Source organism: Capra hircus, chromosome 22, assembly GCF_001704415.2.
Source record: "Capra hircus breed San Clemente chromosome 22, ASM170441v1, whole genome shotgun sequence".
NCBI lineage: Eukaryota > Metazoa > Chordata > Mammalia > Artiodactyla > Bovidae > Capra > Capra hircus.
In genome coordinates this window covers 33,881,074-33,900,314 of record NC_030829.1, presented here as the reverse complement: position 1 = coordinate 33,900,314, position 19,241 = coordinate 33,881,074, and the positions used below count along the sequence as shown (strand labels likewise).

Here is a 19,241-nt window from a genome sequence, read left to right as displayed (position 1 = left end):
ACATTTTCATCACCACTAAATGGATGGGTACTGGTACAGTGGATGAAAAAAAAAAAAAAGGAAGCCAATATGAATTCAGGCCTGGAAACTGATTGCCTTGATGGAAAAGAGCATATTATTGATAGGACCTCACAGAGCACCTTCACATACAATCTCTCACAGGATCCTCACAACACACTTAAATTGTGGTTCCCAGCTCACATGGGACTTACAGAGTCCAACTATGCCAAGTAAGTGATTCAGATCACTAAAGTATTTAGTGGCACTACCCTCATGAAAAGTAGTATTAACTCAATGTTAATTCACACAGCATCCCTGAATGTTCTGGGGAAATGGTTCTCCTAACCACTTAAGATAGCAAACTAAACAGGTGGGGAAAAGGAATTGGCAGTGCCTAATCACAATTCCATGTAACATCCCCATCCCTGCAAAAAAAAGAAAAGATAAGAAAATGGTGAATATGAAAGCCACAACTCAAATTTACACCTTTTGAATCCTGTTCTAACCTGCTTTCCACCACATTAGGCACACTATCACCCAAGACAGTGTTACAACATCAAAGTAAACTATAAATCATGAGGGGATGAGCCACTGACAAATCAGAATGAAGAGAACACACACGCATTCTCCAACATCCATGGCTTGCTTGCTCACTATAGCAAAGTGCTGTGTTGAGCTTGGGAAGCCAGTGAAAGCTATTAGGAAGTTGCTCTTTGTTAGCAGCAATCTTTTTTTCTGACATAACTTATTTTCATTAGTTTAGGACTGGGTCTAGATATAGCAACTTCCCCATTGATTTCACTAATTTCCAGAGAAACACCATATTGTGTGACTTCAATATAGAATGCAATTGCAAGTACCAGCTTATTATCATATTCTTAAAACTTGTGACACTACTTTTTTAGCTTAGATCATCATACTCAAGAAAACAATATATTCAGTTGGTCTAACTTATCCTCAACACCTTTCTTCATTCACCACATCCCATATATCAGCAAGACCCATGAGCTCTATCTCCAAAATACATCCCTAAGACATCCACTTCTTCTTAGCTCTTCTGCCATCCTCACCATCCAACCACTATCTTCTCTCACTTGGATAATCATATCAGTCTACCTCTTCCCTACTTTTTCTGCAGCTCTGTTAATCAACTCACCACAGCACAATCTATTATAGGGTAACCAACTCATCCTAGTTTGCCTGAGACTTTCTCACTTTTAGCACTGAAAGATCTGAAGCCCAGGAAGTTATTCATTGCTAGGCAAGCAAGATAGTCGGTCACCCTAGTTCAACTGTGAACTTTTTACAAAACAGATAAAATCAGGCAACTACTTGTGGTCACATGAATCACTGGCCCCATTTTGAATTCATACCCATTGCCATGTGCCCCTGCAGTTCACTCCACCAGAGATCTGGGTCATCTGTTCTTGGGCTCAACCAGCATGATATTAGCAGATGATAGTGCAAAGAGGCTTGATATATGCTAGTAGTTGGGCTTGCTCTCTTGCATTTGGGACATCTCCCTGTGAAGGTCTGCCCCAGCTAGCCAAATAGTCCAAGGAGGATGAAAGACATATGGAGCAGATGTGGCCCCAAATAGTAGCTTACAGCCAAACTCAGTGAGACCTCTATACAGAAGCCAATATGCATGCAGATGTTTGAGCAAGAACAAATGACTCACTGAAGCTTGGAGACGGTTTGGCATCTAGAATTGCTGAAGTAATCCCTAGCTCAGGTATGTTTTTATCAAAATCTTTCAATAGCTTCACATTCTACCTGGAATAAAATCCAAAATACTGGGACTTTCCTGGTGGTCCACTGGTTAAAACTCCACACTTCCAAATGCAGGGGGTATGAGTTTGATCCTGGTTGGGGAACTAAGATCCTACACCACATACTGTATAGCATGGCCGAAAGAAAAAATGATCCAAAAAGACTTATCTGGCTCACAAAACTCTGCATGATCTGTGCTCTCACCTCCCTCTCATTACACTGTCTTTAAGTCCCACTGGTCTCCTATGATCTCTGACCCACCAGCTGCTTCTGCCTAGAACACCTTGCTTCCAGTTCTTCTCATGACTGGCTCCTTTTTATCCTTGCATGTCAACTTAAAATCACCTACTCAAAGACTTTATCATCCTAAGTCCTCTATGATTCACCACTTGTTTATGTCTATCACTGCACCTTTTGCATTCTGTAACTAATTTTTTAATTTATTCATACTCTGTATCTCAACCTAGCTGAAATATTCAATATTTTGTAAGTTACTCAATATCAATTGAATGGTACCCAGTGGTCCAGAAAATCTACTAACCTGAAACTGTCCTGGTCTGAAGTGTAAAAGATTTTTATTATTGACAACAGAAAGTGAAAATCACTATGATAGTAGTGCTACAGATTATGTTTATCCATCGAAAAGTCCAAACAGATTTAATGAGGGAGGAGTGTTAGCTGGATATAAGTTTATTAAAAACCAGACAGAATTATACTTTAGTTGCATCGCTTTTTCCAAATGAAAGACAACCTCATTAACAAAACCTTGTAACAACCCTCCACCACTTCTAAAACTACTTTGTTTAAACTGAAGGAAGCTGAATAAATAAAAATTGTTTGACCTTTTAGCTACAGAAGTTAAAACAGAAGCAATGAAAGAATCATTCTCCATCACTATAGTTCCATACTATTGGCCTAGAGGTAAACTTTAGCTGTCCACCTTCTTTAGGGATTTCAGTGTTCACAAAAGTTGCCTTTAAACTTCAACTACTGTGAAGTTAAAAGGCACTGGATCATGACAGTGGATGTATTTCTATATTGAGAATATCGCTGTAATGTGAAATACAACAGACTCAGTTCCTTGTTCAGCTAATGGGTGATGCTTACAGTATTCATGAAGGGAAGGGGAAGACACCAGGACTTCTGAGAACTTTGACTAATAAAATCAACCCAGGAGATGGGTGGTCGGGTTGGCCTCAAGCAGGAAGTGAGGGCTCTGGTTGGGGCTTACCCAGTCTAAGGCATTTTACACTAAGCTTTAGGGAGCAAGAAGGTATGAAAAGATGAATTAGAGCCCCTGGGTGAGGACAAACAACTTTATGAACAGTGCTCAGGAGACTAGAGGTCCTAGTCCCTTGACTTGGAGCTCAGAAGTAAAGGGCCCTTGACTTTGCTTTTCTATCACTCAGAGGTTCATCATTTAGTCTGGAATTTGTAAAGTCCACTTAGTTCAAGGTACGAGTCTAGCCTATGTGGATAATTTAGAGCCTCTTAGAGGCTGCTGCTACTGTTGCTGCTGTGCTGGCCTCTTAGAGGATTCTTCTATAAACTAGAAATAAGGACGATGACATATCTTAGAAATGTCTTATGAAGATTCAACAAGAAAACTCAGGCAAAGCATTTAACAGAGTTGTTAAACATACATGGAGGTCTCAAGACTATGTTAGCCATTGTATTTTCCACCACCTAGTGTATTTACCCAATAAATTTCTACTGAGTACATGAGTCAATGAAAGTCTCAGCTTCTGCTGAAGTGTAGTCTTCTGCTTAAAAAAGGGGAAAAAAAAAAAAAAACCTGTGCAAAGGTAAAACAAAGCATCCCCTTCTAAGACAGGAGTCCCCAACCTTCCGGGTCTAATGCCTGATGATCTCAGGTGGAGCTGATGTAAAAGTAATAAAGTGCACAATAAATGTAACCATCTCCCCCAGTCTGGTTCACAGAAAGAGTGTCTTCCACAAAACCAGTCCCTGGTGCCAAAAAGGTTGTGGACCACTGTTCTAAGACATCAATCAGGATGGCAGATATGAACACTCCATTTTTGGTTTTGGTTTATGCATCATTCTCGTAAGTTTGGTTTGTGAGTGTTCAGTCTCTTCAGTCTGATAAATTCTGACTAGGTTCCCAAAAGTTTACAACCTACAAAGGTAAGCAGAGGCCTGAGGTTTACTCAAAGAAGTATCCCTTGGTACACTATCCACAGAATCATATCTTGGAAGGCAGCACACTTCCCTCAGGCAGCACACTTCTCCCTTTCCTATCTTGATGCACAAATAGCAAAATTATCTAAGTTATGACTTGTCTCCTCAGAGTTAGTATTGCCAATACCTCACCAATCATTTTGAGACATCATTTCCATTAGAACCAAAGAGACACAAAAAAAAAAAAAAAAGAAGAAGAAGAGTAAAGAAGACCAAAGTTTCTATTCTAGGATCAGAATAAACTCTGTTCATTACATATATTAGATTTCATAGGGTCAGAAAAACAAATGTAATTTTCATCTCTTCCAGGATGTCTTCCCTGGTTGTTCAGCATCCACAATGGGAATAGGTACCCATTTCCCCTCTGGGTGCCCATACCATTAAGCCATGCTTCCACTATCACTGCATTCCTAGATGTTTATATATCAGTCTCTCTACAACGCAGTGAACATCTTGGAAGCAGCAACTATTCTTGGTCATCCATGTGCCCAACCAAATTCAGTGCTTAAATGATTTTAGACATCACTGTTAGATGAATTAACATCACATAGAAACGATTACTTAAATTACAGGTGTTTTTCAGTCTTCCCTTTGTCTCCTTATACTCCATTCTCTTATTTTGTCCAAGGGTAATAAACACAGCACTATGGCAAGGATGGAAAGCTACTAGCTAATACCGTGCAATATTTATTTTTGTTTCCATCAGTAGGCAGATGAAGTGACAAAAACTGGCATTGAAATGAAGCATTCGTTAGGTACCTTTCAATTGAAAATGAAAAAATATCCACTGATGCTCTAACTGAAAGCAGAAGTGGGTGATGTAAATAGGGACTACCATTACCATGAGCTCAGAGAGAACCTGAGAGAAAGTGAAGCTGACACCGTCCAAGACGACTCGTTCCTGGCAATATCAGAAGACCTGACCAACCCCACATACTAACCAGAGCTATTCTGTGGCAATAGAGGATCAGCTTGAAGAAAATCCTAAACTAACTTCTGCCAGAAAGCTGGCAAAGGATGAAGCCGTCAAGTTAACATCCCCCTTCATGACCTCCTACCTTATTAACATGGCCCATGTAACTGCTGCTCCCTTAGTTTTGCCTTCTTCCTAAGCCCAGCTTAAAGACATGACCGAGTGGCATGAGAGAAAACCCACTGGGTGAGTACATGACAGAAGTCCTGCTTGGCAATTGTGAAACTAGATGGAAAGTTCACTGGAGGGTTTATTCTCTTACTAGTTTTTCCATTTGGTAACCACTTATTGAACCCATACTATGTTCTGGATGCCAGGAGAGCAACGATGGGTGGGAAACAGCCTTGGCCCTGGAACTAAGAATCAAACTTTATCCTATGCAACTGTTTTTAAACTCTGGCTCCTTGTCACCATCCCTAAGAGTATCAGGGAGACCCTTCCATCTCTTCTTCATTCTTCATTCAAAAGCTACATGAATTAACATGGCAATACTTAAGGCTGTCATATTCCGTTCCATAAAACAGCCTTCATATCAAGGACCACTGAAGTCAAGTTCTTAAGTCATTCTTAAAGTCATTCTTCAAGGTGATCATGTACTTTATTGTTTAAATGAAGACAGTCTGAGAGTGAATGTGATTACTATTAATCATAGTTCTGGAACAACAGATGTACAAAGTCTATCCAAACAAGCCAACAGTGATGGTCAACTATGCTTAAAGACCCTTAAGAAAATGGTAAATTCCAGATGACTCTTGAAACCTGTCTTGGTTTACAGGAGCACATATAATCTTTTCTTTATATGAACAGTATTGTGTGGAAAGGTCAGCATACAAACTGTCTCATAAGTAATGTGCCTTCTCTTTCTGAAAAAGAAGACACCACAAGTCAAATGATAGCTTCTACTGCCATTACCTGTACACTGAGATGCGGAGCACTCTACTAAGCATAAACAGCAAAAACCACAGCAATAAGATGACAATATCTGTACTGCTGGTGGGCACACAAATTGGGGCAGCCACTATGAAAAACAGTTATGAAAGGCCATCAAATAGTTAAAAATAGAACCACTATATGATCCCGCAATTCCATTTGGGGTATTTATCCACAGAAAATGAAAACACTAACTTGGAAAGATATGCACTCCCATGTTCAATGCAGCAATATTTACAACAGCTAAGACATGGACACAACCTAACTGTCCATCAGTGGATGAATAGATAAAGGATATGTGATTACTATTCAGCCATTAAAAAAAAGAAGGAAATACTACATTTACAACATTTACAACAACATGCATGGACCTTGAGGTTCTTATGCTAAGTAATCAGACAGAAAAAGACAAATACCACATAAGCTCACTTACACGTAGAATCTTAAAAAACAAATACACTCAAAAATACAGAGAACAGATTGGCGGTTGCCAGAGGAGGTGAGGTGAATATGGGAGGTGGGGGCGGGGAACCGTTTTTATTTTTTTCATTTTATAAAGCCAACATGATCCTAATAGCAAAAAGAGAGACATATATTAAAAAAAACAAGTAAACGATAGACCAACAGCCTTCAGAAATACAGATACAAAAATTCTAAACAAAATATTATATTACACAATTCAATAATAAATAAAAGACAATACACCTTAACCAAGCAGGTCCCATTCTGAGAATGCAAGTCTGGTTCAAACTTCAAAAATCAATCAACATAATTCACTACATTAATAACTCATAAAGAAAAAAACATGAATTAAGACTTCTTCAGTGGCTCAGTGGTAAAGAATCCACCTGCCATGCAGGAGATTTGCAGGAGACACAGGTTCAATCCCTGCCTCGGGAAGATCCCCTAGAGGAAGAAATGGTAACTCACTAGTACTCTTGCCTGGAAAATCCTATGGACAAAGGAGCCTAATGGGCTACAGTTTATGGGGTTGCAAAGAGCTGGACATGCTGAGCATGCACACAAGCCACAATACATGGATTAACAGAGTACTATCACAGGCGATGTTCAACACAGGTGCAGAAAATGCATGACAGTATTCAGTGTCAATTAATGACTTGAAAAAACACTCAGTAAACCAAAATAAAGGGAAATTCTGGTTGTTGTGAACCCACAAACAAGAAAGAGTAGTAAGGGTTTCTGAGTAAGATTACCTATAAAGATAATATATGTTTATATAAAGCTGTTTTTTAGTTTATACAAAGCTGTTTTACATCTCACACCTGAAGACTCTGGGAACAGTTTGATTTTTGCCTATCAAATATTTTTAGCATTATTATTTTTCCCCTGTTATCCACATCCCATCTGCTTCTTCTTCATCCATACTGAAGTGACTGGTATATTTGCTCAAATAAAAGCTTAAAGACAAAAAAATTATAATATTTGCCCCACACTTAATTTGAGAAAAATAATGGACTCACAAACCTGTTAGCTTGTTCCATGCAGAATGAAAGGGAAAAAAAGATACATAATTGAAGCAGCTTATTTACTCATCTAGTTTGTATCCTAAGGCAGATCAAGAAATTTTTTTTAAAGTTTTTTCAATTCCATACCTGACCTTAGTAAGTAACCTAGAAAACTCAAGTGGAGTCTTAGTACTATTTATGAACAGCTGTTAAACACTGTCAACTCCTGTAACAACCACCTTGGGGAATAGAGTAGCATCTTAAAAAGCATAATGCCCTAGGTAATATTTATTCTGCTGGAATGTAAAGAAAGAATATCTTTCATTTTCTTTCAAAATTATGCAACTTTTGACTTCACATACTTTCATCTCCCAAGAAAAATATTAACCAACAGTATACAAGTAATATATTCATTACCAAATCATCTGATGAGCTGTGCAATAAGCATAGGTAAACACTCTGGTTTTACTGCAAAGGCACTGATCATTGTTATTTTTTTATCTGCTGTTGATGCTTTTAATAGCTGTTGTTATATGCCTTTTATGATGGCTTACATTCACTCAGTTCAGACCCAAAAAAATAAATAAATAAAAGGAAGGAAAGAAGGTAAATCAGTGAGTAAATGAGGTATGTGCTTTGTCTGTCTTTCTATTTTTTAATCCAAATCAATCCTTAATGCATGTATCATTAGCCTCAATTTTATAGTCAAGCAAATTGTGACTAAGGTAATCAAAGCAGACCTGGGATGATGTTTTGTCTGTAGAGTCCATGCTGGTTCTGAGTCAAGAAGCAAAGAAACAAATTTCCCCCAAATTCTAAAAGCTCCAGAAGCCACTACCATGATCACCAAACCTATTCCCTCTTCGTCGTTCACACACATTGGGACTATATTTCCCAGCCTCACCTGCAGTTCATTGTGACCATCTGATGAATTTCAGCAATTGAATGTGATACACTCAGTGCAATCTCCACACATAACACTCCTAGCTCTTTTTCTCTCTTACGTGGCTGGAACAGACACAATCCTCAGGTCGTCTTTGAGAGACATGTGTTGAAGAGGCCAGAGTGAGATAATGAAGGAGTCTGAATCTGTGAGTCACCAATTAGAGGCAAACCAGGAACACCATTGGAGAAGGCGATGGCACCCCACACCAGTACTCTTGCCTGGAAAATCCCATGGATGGAGGAGCCTGGTAGGCTGCAGTACGTGGAGTTGCTAAGAGTCAGACACGACTGAGCGACTTCACTTTCACTTTTCACTTTCATGCACTGAAGAGGGAAATGGCAACCCACTCCAGTGTTCTTGCCTGGAGAATCCCAGGGACGGGGGGAGCCTGGTGGCCTGCCATCTATCGGGTGACACAGAGTTGGACAGGACTGAAGCAACTTAGCAGCAGCAGGAGCAGGAACACCATACTGAACCCATATGTGACTAAAAACTCCTTACTATGTTAATCTATCAAGAATTGGGCAGTTATAAATTAGCATTCCCTACCTAACATGCAAACATAGAAAAAACAATCTAAGTAAGTAACAATAGGAAACAGTCAATCTAGGGATTATAACTATCACAATAATATTTACGAAAAACATTATTTAATATTTAGGTCATGCTTATGTTATTATGTGGACTTCTAAGTGCAGGACACAAAACTATATGCATAGTGTTTTCCTAGAGTTAAAAACAAACATACTCTGTCAATTATATTTATGTAAATTTGTGCACAGAAACTAATGTCACTGACTCAATGAATGCAGAAGAAAAATGGAGGGAAATAAGTTGATATTAAAGCAGGTTCACCTAGAGCCAGGCATCCTGCAATGTGAAGTCAAGTGGGCCTTAGAAAGCATCACTACAAACAAAGCTAGCGGAGGTGATGGTATTCCACTTGAGCTATTTCAAATCCTGAAAGATGATGCTGTGAAAGTGCTGCACTCAATATGCCAGCAAATTTGGAAAACTCAGCAGTGCCACAGGACTGGAAAAGGTCAGTTTTCATTCCAATCCCAAACAAAGGCAATGCCAAAGAAAGCTCAAACTACGGCACAACTGCACTCATCTCACACGCTAGTAAAGTAATGCTCAAAAGTCTCCAAGCCAGGCTTCAGCAATACGTGAACCGTGACCTTCCAGATGTTCAAGCTGGTTTTAGAAAAGGCAGAGGAACCAGAGATCAAATTACCAACATCTGCTGGATCATGGAAAAAGCAAGAGAGTTCCAAAAAAACAACTACTTCTGCTTTATTGACTATGCCAAAGCCTTTGACTGTGTGGATCACAATAAACTGGAAAATTCTGAAAGAGATGGGAATACCAGACCACCTAAGCTGCCTCTTGAGAAACCTATATGCAGGTCAGGAAGCAACAGTTAGAACTGGACATGGAACAACAGACTGGTTCCAAATAGGAAAAGGAATACATCAAGGCTGTATATTGTCACCCTGCTTATTTAACTTATATGAAGAGTATATCATGAGAAACGCTGGACTGGAAGAAACAAGCTGGAATCAAGATTGCTGGGAGAAATATCAATAACCTCAGATATGCAGATGACATCACCCTTATGGCAGAAAGTGAAGAGGAACTAAAAAGCCTCTTGATGAAAGTGAAAGAGGAGAGTGAAAAAGTTGGCTTAAAGCTCAACATTCAGAAAACAAAGACCATGGCATCCGGTCCCATCACTTCATGGAAAATAGATGGGGAAAGAGTGGAAAGAGTGTCAGACGTTATTTTTTGGGGCTCCAAAATCACAGCAGATGGTGACTGCAGCCATGAAATTAAAAGACGCTTACTCCTTGGAAGGAAAGTTATGACCAACCTAGATAGCATATTCAAAAGCAGAGACATTACTTTGCCAACAAAGGTCCATCTAGTCAAGGCTATGGTTTTTCCTGTGGTCATGTATGGATGTGAGAGTTGGACTATGAAGAAAGCTGAGCACCGAAGAATTGATGCTTTTGAAGTGTGGTGTTGGAGAAGACTCTTGAGAGTCCCTTGGACTGCAAGGAGATCCAACCAGTCCATTCTGAAGGAGATCAGCCCTGGGATTTCTTTGGAAGGAATGATGCTAAAGCTGAAAGTCCAGTACTTTGGCCACCTCGTGCAAACAGTTGACTCATTGGAGAAGACTTTGATGCTGGGAGGAACTGGGAGCAGGAGGAAAAGGGGACAACAGAGGATGAGATGGCTGGATGGCATCACAGACTCAATGGACCTGAGTTTGAGTGAACTCCGGGAGATGGTGATGGACAGGGAGGCCTGGTGTGCTGCGATTCATGGGGTCGCAAAGAGTCTGACATGACTGAGCGATTAAACTGAACTGAAAGGAGGTTCTCTCTGGGTAATGAGACTATAGGTCTTTGTGCTTTTTTCATAGTTTCAAAATCAAAATATTCCTTTGATAATCAGAAGAGATTTATCTGTTTATGTTTCAGTTCAGTTCAGTCGCTAAGTCATGTTGACTCTTTGCAACCCCATGCACTGCAGTATACCAGGCTTCCCTGTCCTTCACTATCTCCCTGAGTTTACTCAAACTCATGTCCATTGAGTCGATGATGCCAGCCAACCATCTAATCCTCTGTTGTCCCCTTCTCCTCCTGCCTTCCATCTTTCCCAGCATCACGTCTTTTCCAACAAGTCAGTTGTTCGCATCAGGTGGCCAAAGCATTGGAGTTTCAGCTTCAGCGTCAGTCCTTCCAATGAATATTCAGGGTCGATTTCTTTCAGGATTGACTGGTTTGATCTCCTTTGATCTTCCCACTGCCAATGAAGGCAGTGAGGTCTCTGCTTTTTAATACGCTGTCTAGGTTTGTCATAGCTGTTTTTTCAAGTATCAAGTGTCTTTTAATTTCATGGCTGCAGTCTCCACTGCAGTGATTTTGTTTATGTTTAAGGTTCCTTTTAAAAGACCAGTATGTCCAGATAGACGGACAATAAGAAGCTAGCTTTTATGCCAACGTACCCTAGGCAAAGCTTTTCTACATTTACAATCCCCTACAAAGTACCCTCTGGACATTTAGAATTCGTAACATATCCTGGGGTGAGTCAAAGACCCCAGGCACAAATTATTCATAGGAAAGACATGCAAAATGAGATAATGCACATAACTTCTTTGTTCATTCACAATGAGGTAGCTTTAAAAAACAAATTAATAAGTAACTCCATTAAAAACACATTGAAAAGACTGAATGAAATTGTTGGTCACCGTGGATACACAATCACTGACACACAGGATCCAGTAATATCTGGAACCAGTTCCTAAAGGAAAGCCTTCCCTTTGGTTTAATTGAGGACATGATATTGCACTTGCAAAATGCTCACCATGATACCAGGAACATGGCAAGAGGCCAAAGGTTAAATCCCACCAATATTATTTTTACTGGTTAAAATGTGAGAAGAATTAATCCTTACCTTATTACATAGACAAAAATCAAGTTGAGGCACTGACTTTCAAAGCTCTGTTCTCATTTGTTTCTCTAAGGAAGGTGACAGGAAGCTTCATGTTCACTCCCATAAACCCTGCCTGCCCACAACCTGTCCTGATCTTACCCTTCACTCGATGGGTTTCCTGCTGCTTTTATTCACTGAGCAGCACAAGATAAGCAGGAAAAGATATTCTAGCAAAGAGGAATTCTAAGGAGATGACCGTTTATACGTACAATCTTTGGAAAAATAGAAAAGAACAGCTTATAAAAGTGGGGGAATCTCTTTATAAAATATATATAGCAGGAAATATAACTAAAGGCTCTACTTTTTTGAATGGGATAAACATAGTCTTAATAAACACAGTCAGGGACAGTTTTTATTATCAATTCAGATGCTCCTTTAGGGAGCATTTCTAAGTAAACATGGGCAAATGAAAATTTTGTGAGCAACAATAATATTTATTGAACATTCACTATGCCTCAGAACCTACCATAAACACCTCTGTCTGGATGACTCACCACCATGATCCCAGAAAACAGACACTGCTTTAACCTCTAATGGCCTGTATTTGCCATCACCCTTGCAGTTGCATTCCTGACTGCAGATTCAAAATAGTGGACATCTGATACAGCGGTAAAAAGATTTACTACAGAGCATCCAGTGTTATCCTCACCTGCCGTTATAACAGCATAATGACCACCATCTCAACACAAAGGTTGTTTAAGATCTTTGTGCGAGATCCTCACCACATAATCAGATATGACAAAACAACAAAGAGGCTTACGATGTATTTAACTGCCTACAGGATAAACAGTACATGCCAATCTGTAGTCAATGGACAGCAGTTCCCTTTTTATATAAAATACAATACCTTAATGGTACAAGTAATTCACCAGGCTTTAGGATGTGATTATATAAAAGGAAAAGAATAAGTTATCATATTGACAAATGGAAATACATTGGAGCTGAAAGCAATTCAAAGCTAGCAGAGTTCAATAAGAGCTCCTTATCTCCATTTTAAGATACATGTCATTAGCTCAGAAAAGATTAATTTTCCATTCATATTTTAATTTCTTTCCTGGCAAAAAATAAAACTGTGAGTTTGCAAAATACAGTCTTCCTGCTTAATCAAATATCAAGAGTCTCATATCAACATGAAATGAATAATTAATAAACTGTGGGGGGGAGAGCTTCTTTGGTGGCTCAGTGGTAAAGAAGTCACCTGCCAACATAGGAGATGTGGGTTCTATCCCTGATCTGAGAAGATCCCACATGCTGCGGAGCAACTAAGCCCAAGCCCATGCTCTGAAGCCTGTGAGCTGCAGCTACTGAAGCCCATGTGCCCTACAGCCTGTGCTCTGCATCCAGAGAAGCCCACGCACTGCAACTAGAGAGAAGCCCCCACTTGCCACAACTAGAGAAAAAGCCTGCGCAGCAACAAAGACCCAGCGTAGGCAAAGGCAAAACAAACAAACAAACAGAAGTATTAAAAAAAAAAAAGCAACAACTGTGGAGATTCCAAAAACTAACAAGTGGTGGTCTGAAGTAAGTTTCATCTATTCTTTTATAAACATCTCCTTTAAGACAGGCCTTTAAGAGTTTAGAGTTATGTGAGATATGTATGTCTTCATTTCTAAAGTGACCTGAACGACAACACAGAAATTAGTCATGCACACTGTAGGTATTCTGTAATTATTTGCTGACTGTATACATTAAATGCAATCCACACAGAAGAAATCTGTATAATGAGTAAGTCTCCTGAGAAAATTACACGCAAGGGAAACAATTCCTTCCTGAAAGCGTGATTACAAAAGGTAGCTCATAAAAAATGCCGCAGAATTGAATATTATCCATATATTAAAAACTTACATCCCTAAACCAAATTCACTCTCTTAATCAGACACAAGTCCATTTTCTGTGCAAGAAAATGAGGGTCTCACTCAGTATCATATCGTTATTAATTGTTTCAAAAACAAAAGGTTTGTATTACCCATTTGAAACAAATGTTCAAATTAACAAGATTTCCATCACTACACAGCAAAAAGTTCTATTTCCCAAATAGATACAACAAAATGAATCATTAAGAAAATATCTGAAGATTACAGAGTTTCTATAAATTGTCTTAGAACCTGCCACATCTAGTTTTAATTCAATCTTCTAATTTTATTAGTATGCATTTCCTATCTTAAAAATGCTGATCCATCTATTAAAATCTCCTAAGAACAACATCATCAAGTTAGCAAAGAGCAAAAATGTTTGAGGAGGAGATTAAATCTAATCTGCCTGGGTAAAAATCCCATCTTTGTCAATCATTAGCTGTTTTTAACCTTTTCTTACCTGTTTAGTTGCTTTAGCAAAATAACAATACTGTGCTAAAAATAGCAGGCTTTGGCAAAGGCATGAATATGACAGACATGAGAAGCATTTAAGATGACACAGGGGTATCTCAGCTGTGTAAGTAGGAAGAACTAAGTGGGAGAATGGGTTCAGAGCAACCAAGAGATGACAAGCTCCATGTGGGCCAGGCAAACAGAAAACCAGCAGTGTGAGTTTAAACACAAAGAGATCTGTGAGCTGATCCACACAGAGATTACAATGGAAATCACAGACATGGCTAATATCAATATTTGTCTTCAAAATATTAATAAATTACAAAATGTCATTTTATTTCAAAACATATCCAAATATCAATAAAGCAGAAAGGTAAGCTAATACATTTCAGTCACTTACAAACTTTGCAAACTATAATATGAACTCTCTGAACATACAATCAACAAAATACTCATTATCATAGGTCTCTGATTTGTCTGTGACTTTACCTCATGACAGTAGTGAACCGTTTAGAATTACATGCCTCTGCTGTCACCTGTGATGGCAACAGTAATATCTTATAGAGTGCTTATTGCATGTTACACACATTATTCTTCTATATAATTTTTCCCCATTAAAATACTATACGGCAGAGGTCCCATTTTCAGGCACGTATTGCATGTTATACATGTTATTCTTCTACATAATTTTTCCCCATTAAAATACTATAATTATAAGGCAGAGGTCCCATTTTCAGGACAATTGGGAACATATATGTGTGATCCAGCTTTAACTTCAAATTTATTTGGTGAATCTCTCAATTGTGCTGTTGATGCTTATCAATTTACACTGATAAGAATATAAATACTATGGAATTTTGCCAGATTCTTCTTGTTTTGCTCTCTCCAGACTATCTCAGTGATATGCATACTTCCTTTCATATTCACTATTAACTTCCTTCATTTTATCAACTAGACTTGGTACCACCTCCTCCTCCAATACTATAAATTACTGTTCTGATCAAAAGCATCTATTAAACAACAAAAATCAGAGCTCTTCCTTCCACCAAAACTACTCACTGAGTAAGAGGAGGATTACTCTTTCGTGCAGCAAATGAGGTGCTCTGTTAGTTCTCTAAATTCCCTTTTAGCTCTAAGCAGATGACAGGAAGGCCTTCCTGTGGCCACCTCATCTAAGAATTATCATGGGTATGCACTGGCCAAGGCACACATACAGCCATATCATTCTCAATTCACTTTCATTTTCTTTAAGAACCACTCTTCAAGTACCACAATGCCTTCTTTAAAAGGTGATATTCATTTCTGAATTTTAGTTTTCTTTTATTTAAGCTTGCTTCACTGTTCATTTCTTTCCCTCCCTTAGCATTGGAAATCACCTTGTTAATTCCTCCAGAACAAAAATCCTGTCTGACACAGTATACAAGCCCCAACCACAAAGTGGTGGCTAAATAAATGCTTATAAAACAAATCCATGGCTAAGAAGCCAATTAGTTAACTCCACATCTCTATGAAAATCTGAAAGATAAGTCCTCTTAGCTGTGCTCCACTTAAAGGGGTGGGAAGTAATCAGCTGGCTTCTCGAATTCCCTTAAGATTCTTCAACCTGGACTACAAGTGAGTCAGCACATTTGAGGAAATAATGGAGGAAATGAAGAGCAAAGACTAACCTGAACTTTACATTTCTTGCTCTCATTATCCAATCCCCAAACCACAGGAGTATAAAACAAAAATGACCCTTTCATGTAAAGATGTTGCAATACTAACTTTACCAAGTTTATTACCACAGTTCACTGAGGCACTCTCATCCAGGTGTAGGTCTAATGTTTGCCCACCATAAAAACCAATTTTGATAGTTCTTGAAAATAAACCAATTTTCGTTTCTTAAAATATAAACTGCTCTCAGTTTCTACATTTAGCATCTGAAAAGTACAAATCCATTTCTTTCTAGAATGCAACTTCAAAGGAGAAAAGGGGCTCGCTCATCCTCCACAGCTGCATCCACTGTGCCTACAACATGTGGGTGACAATAAATATTTGTTGAAAGAAAGAATACATATATATTCCAATTAACATAATAAAGGAGCTGCATATAAGCATCTGGGGGAACTCTGAAAGGGAGGTAAAACAACAAGTACTAGCTGAAGTACCTCACTTCTTACTCTTAAAAGAGCAAAGAAAATTGAAAAATTGAAATACAGGGCCTGCCTGTTTTGTACTCTCAAACTCTGCTACAGCTGCCTGGGCAATGCCAGTGAGCAGATGCTCTATTCTTTATTCGTTAATGGGAAACAACGCTCTCCAAGGTTGCAACCAAAGAATGCACAGACACATCTTTCTATTGTCCAGATTTGTACTATACAACAGGGTAGCCACAACATGTGTCTTTCAAGCACCTGAAATGTGGTCAATGTGAAATGAGATGTCCTGGAGATGTAATATATAAATCAGATTTGTGAGCATTAGCAGTATCTATTTCTACTTCATTGACTATGCCAAAGCCTTTGACTGTGTGGATCACAATAAACTGTGGAAAATTCTGAAAGAGATGGGCATACCAGAACACCTGACCTGCCTCTTGAGAAACCTATATGCAGGTCAGGAAGCAACAGTTAGAACTGGACATGGAACAACAGGCTGATTCCAGATAGGAAAAGGAGTATGTCAAGGCTGTATATTGTCACCCTGCTTATTTAACTTCTATGCAGAGTACATCATGAGAAACGCTGGACTGGAAGAAACACAAGCTGGAATCAAGACTGCTGGGAGAAATCTCAATAACCTCAGATATGCAGATGACACCACCCTTATGGCAGAAAGTGAAGAAGAACTAAAGAGCCTCTTGATGAAAGTCAAAGAGGACAGTGAAAAAAGGCTTAAAGCTCAACATTCATAAAACTAAGATCATGGCATCCAGGCCCATCACTTCAGGGCAAATAGATGGGGAAACAGTGGAAATAGTGGCTGACTTTATCTTGGGGGGCTCCAAAATCACTGCAGATGGTGACTGCAGCCATGAAATTAAAAGATGCTTGCACCTTGGAAGGAAAGTTATGACCAACCTAGACAGCATATTAAAAAGCAGAGACATTACTTTGTCAACAAAGGTCCATCTAGTCAAGGCTATGGTTTTTCCAGTGGTCATGTCTGGATGGATGTGACAGCTGGACTGTGAAGAAGGCTGAGTGCCAAAGAATTGATGCTTTTGAACTGTAGTGTTGGAGAGGACTCTTGAGGGTCCTTTGGACTGCAAGGAGATCCAACCAGTCCATCCTAAAGATCAGTCCTTGGTATTCATTGGAAGGATATATGTTGAAGCTAAAACTAATATTTTGGCCACCTGATGTGAAGAGTTGACTCATCTGAAAAGACCCTGATGCTGGGAAAGATTGAGGGTAGGAGGAGAAGGGGATGACAGAGGATGAGATGGTTCGATGGCATCACCGACTTGGTGGACATGGGTTTGGGTGGACTCCGGGAGTCGGTGATGGACCGGGAGGCCTGGGGTGCTGTGCTTCATGGGGTTACAAAGAGTCGGACATGACTGAGTGACCTAACTGAACTGAACTGAACTGAGCACTAGAAAAGAATATAAAATAACCACTTGGAAACTGTTTTATATTAATTAAATTTTGAAATGATAGTATTTTGGATATACTGGAGTAAACAAAATATATTATTAAAATTTGTTTCACCTATTTATTTTTACCTTTACTAAGGTGACTTAGAAAATATAACAATATTTGTGTGGCTCACATTTCTAATGGATGGTGCTTATCCAGACCAACAACAAGAGAGTCTACATGGCACTAAAGGAATGTTCACTGAAAAACATCAAAGTCTGAGTCCTCATTTCTCAATCCATAACTAGGGAAACGAACTAGATTTTCTACCATGTACTAGTGTGCAGTCTCCCTTATTGTTGTTGTTTAGCTGGTAAGTCGTGTCCAACTTTTGTGCTACCCCACGGACTGTATCCTGCCAGGCTCCTCTGTCTATGGGATGTCCCAGGCAAGAATACTGGAATGAACTGCCATTTCCTACTCCAGGGTACCTTCCCAATCCAGGTACCAAACCCACTTCTCCTGTGCCTCCTGCACTGGCAGGTGGATTCTTCAGCACTCAGACACCAGGGAAGCTCTATGCAGTCTCCCTTGAAGGCTCTCTTAAAGGCTCTAAATAGCTTTGGGAGGTAAACATATTAGCCTTGATTTACAGACTAACAAAAAGAGGCACAGAAAAGAAAAAGTGTTTACGCAAAGTTATAGAGCTGATAAATCAAAGGGCAAATCACTGAACCAAAGTCAACAGGATTTCGAAATGCAGATTCTTCCCTTTCTCTCCTCCATTCACTCAGAGGGAACTTTCCCCATGTTCTCAGAGGCTTAAATGAAGGATGCCAACTGTCTTTCCTGACTCACCCTGCAACAGGCTTCTCTTTGACACTTTATACCCTTCAACCAATTTTCTCACAGCCACTAAACCACAGATAAGAGAACTAGGTGAAATGGTGGCTGAGAAACATGGAAAAATTACTATAGAGTGGAACCACATATGCTTCTGTCTCATGTAAAAGAATAAAGCTTTCTTAACTGGGCATTTTGCCCTTATAACTCAAAGTTCTCCACTGTACCTGTCACTGTTACTATAACCTGCAACTGAGAAATTTAACTAGTGGGAAACCTGTGAATTCACTAATTTGTCCAAGCATATTTCACCCATTATGAATTAGCTTACTTAGTCTCTTAGCAGCCTCCAGAGCTTCACTGGCAGTGTCGGCAACAAAGAATCTTTGAACTTTCACTCCGTTGTCAGACATTAATTTCTTACTCTGGTATTCCTGCAGGTTCAGCCATCTTCTGGATGTTAATTGAACCACCTAGAGAAATTGGGGAAGAGAGATAAGAAGACTTATAACAGAAAGAAAAGTAACAGTCAACTGGTAGGGCCAGTCTTATAGGTACCCTCAAACATCACTTAGCAACAGAAATCTTAGAGGCAAAGAAATATATATATATATATAATGAATTCTCCATGCTTAATTGTTTTTCCAATCAAAACTGTTAAGGACAACTGCACATACACCCAAATGAATAAGGTCTAAATTTAGTTAATAGGGGGCTTCAGTCGTAGCTCAGTCAAGGCCA

At 39.2% G+C, this 19,241-nt stretch overlaps 1 protein-coding gene across 1 annotated transcript in view; it reads right to left on the bottom strand.

Moving 5' to 3' along the window:
- Nucleotides 1-19,241, bottom strand: part of SUCLG2 (succinate-CoA ligase GDP-forming beta subunit) — a 290,329-nt gene that overhangs the window by 198,522 nt on the left and 72,566 nt on the right. The window contains exon 2 of the mRNA XM_018038217.1: nt 18,832-18,973. Coding sequence (XP_017893706.1) covers nt 18,832-18,973 — 142 coding nt within the window. The remainder of the gene's footprint in view (nt 1-18,831; nt 18,974-19,241) is intronic.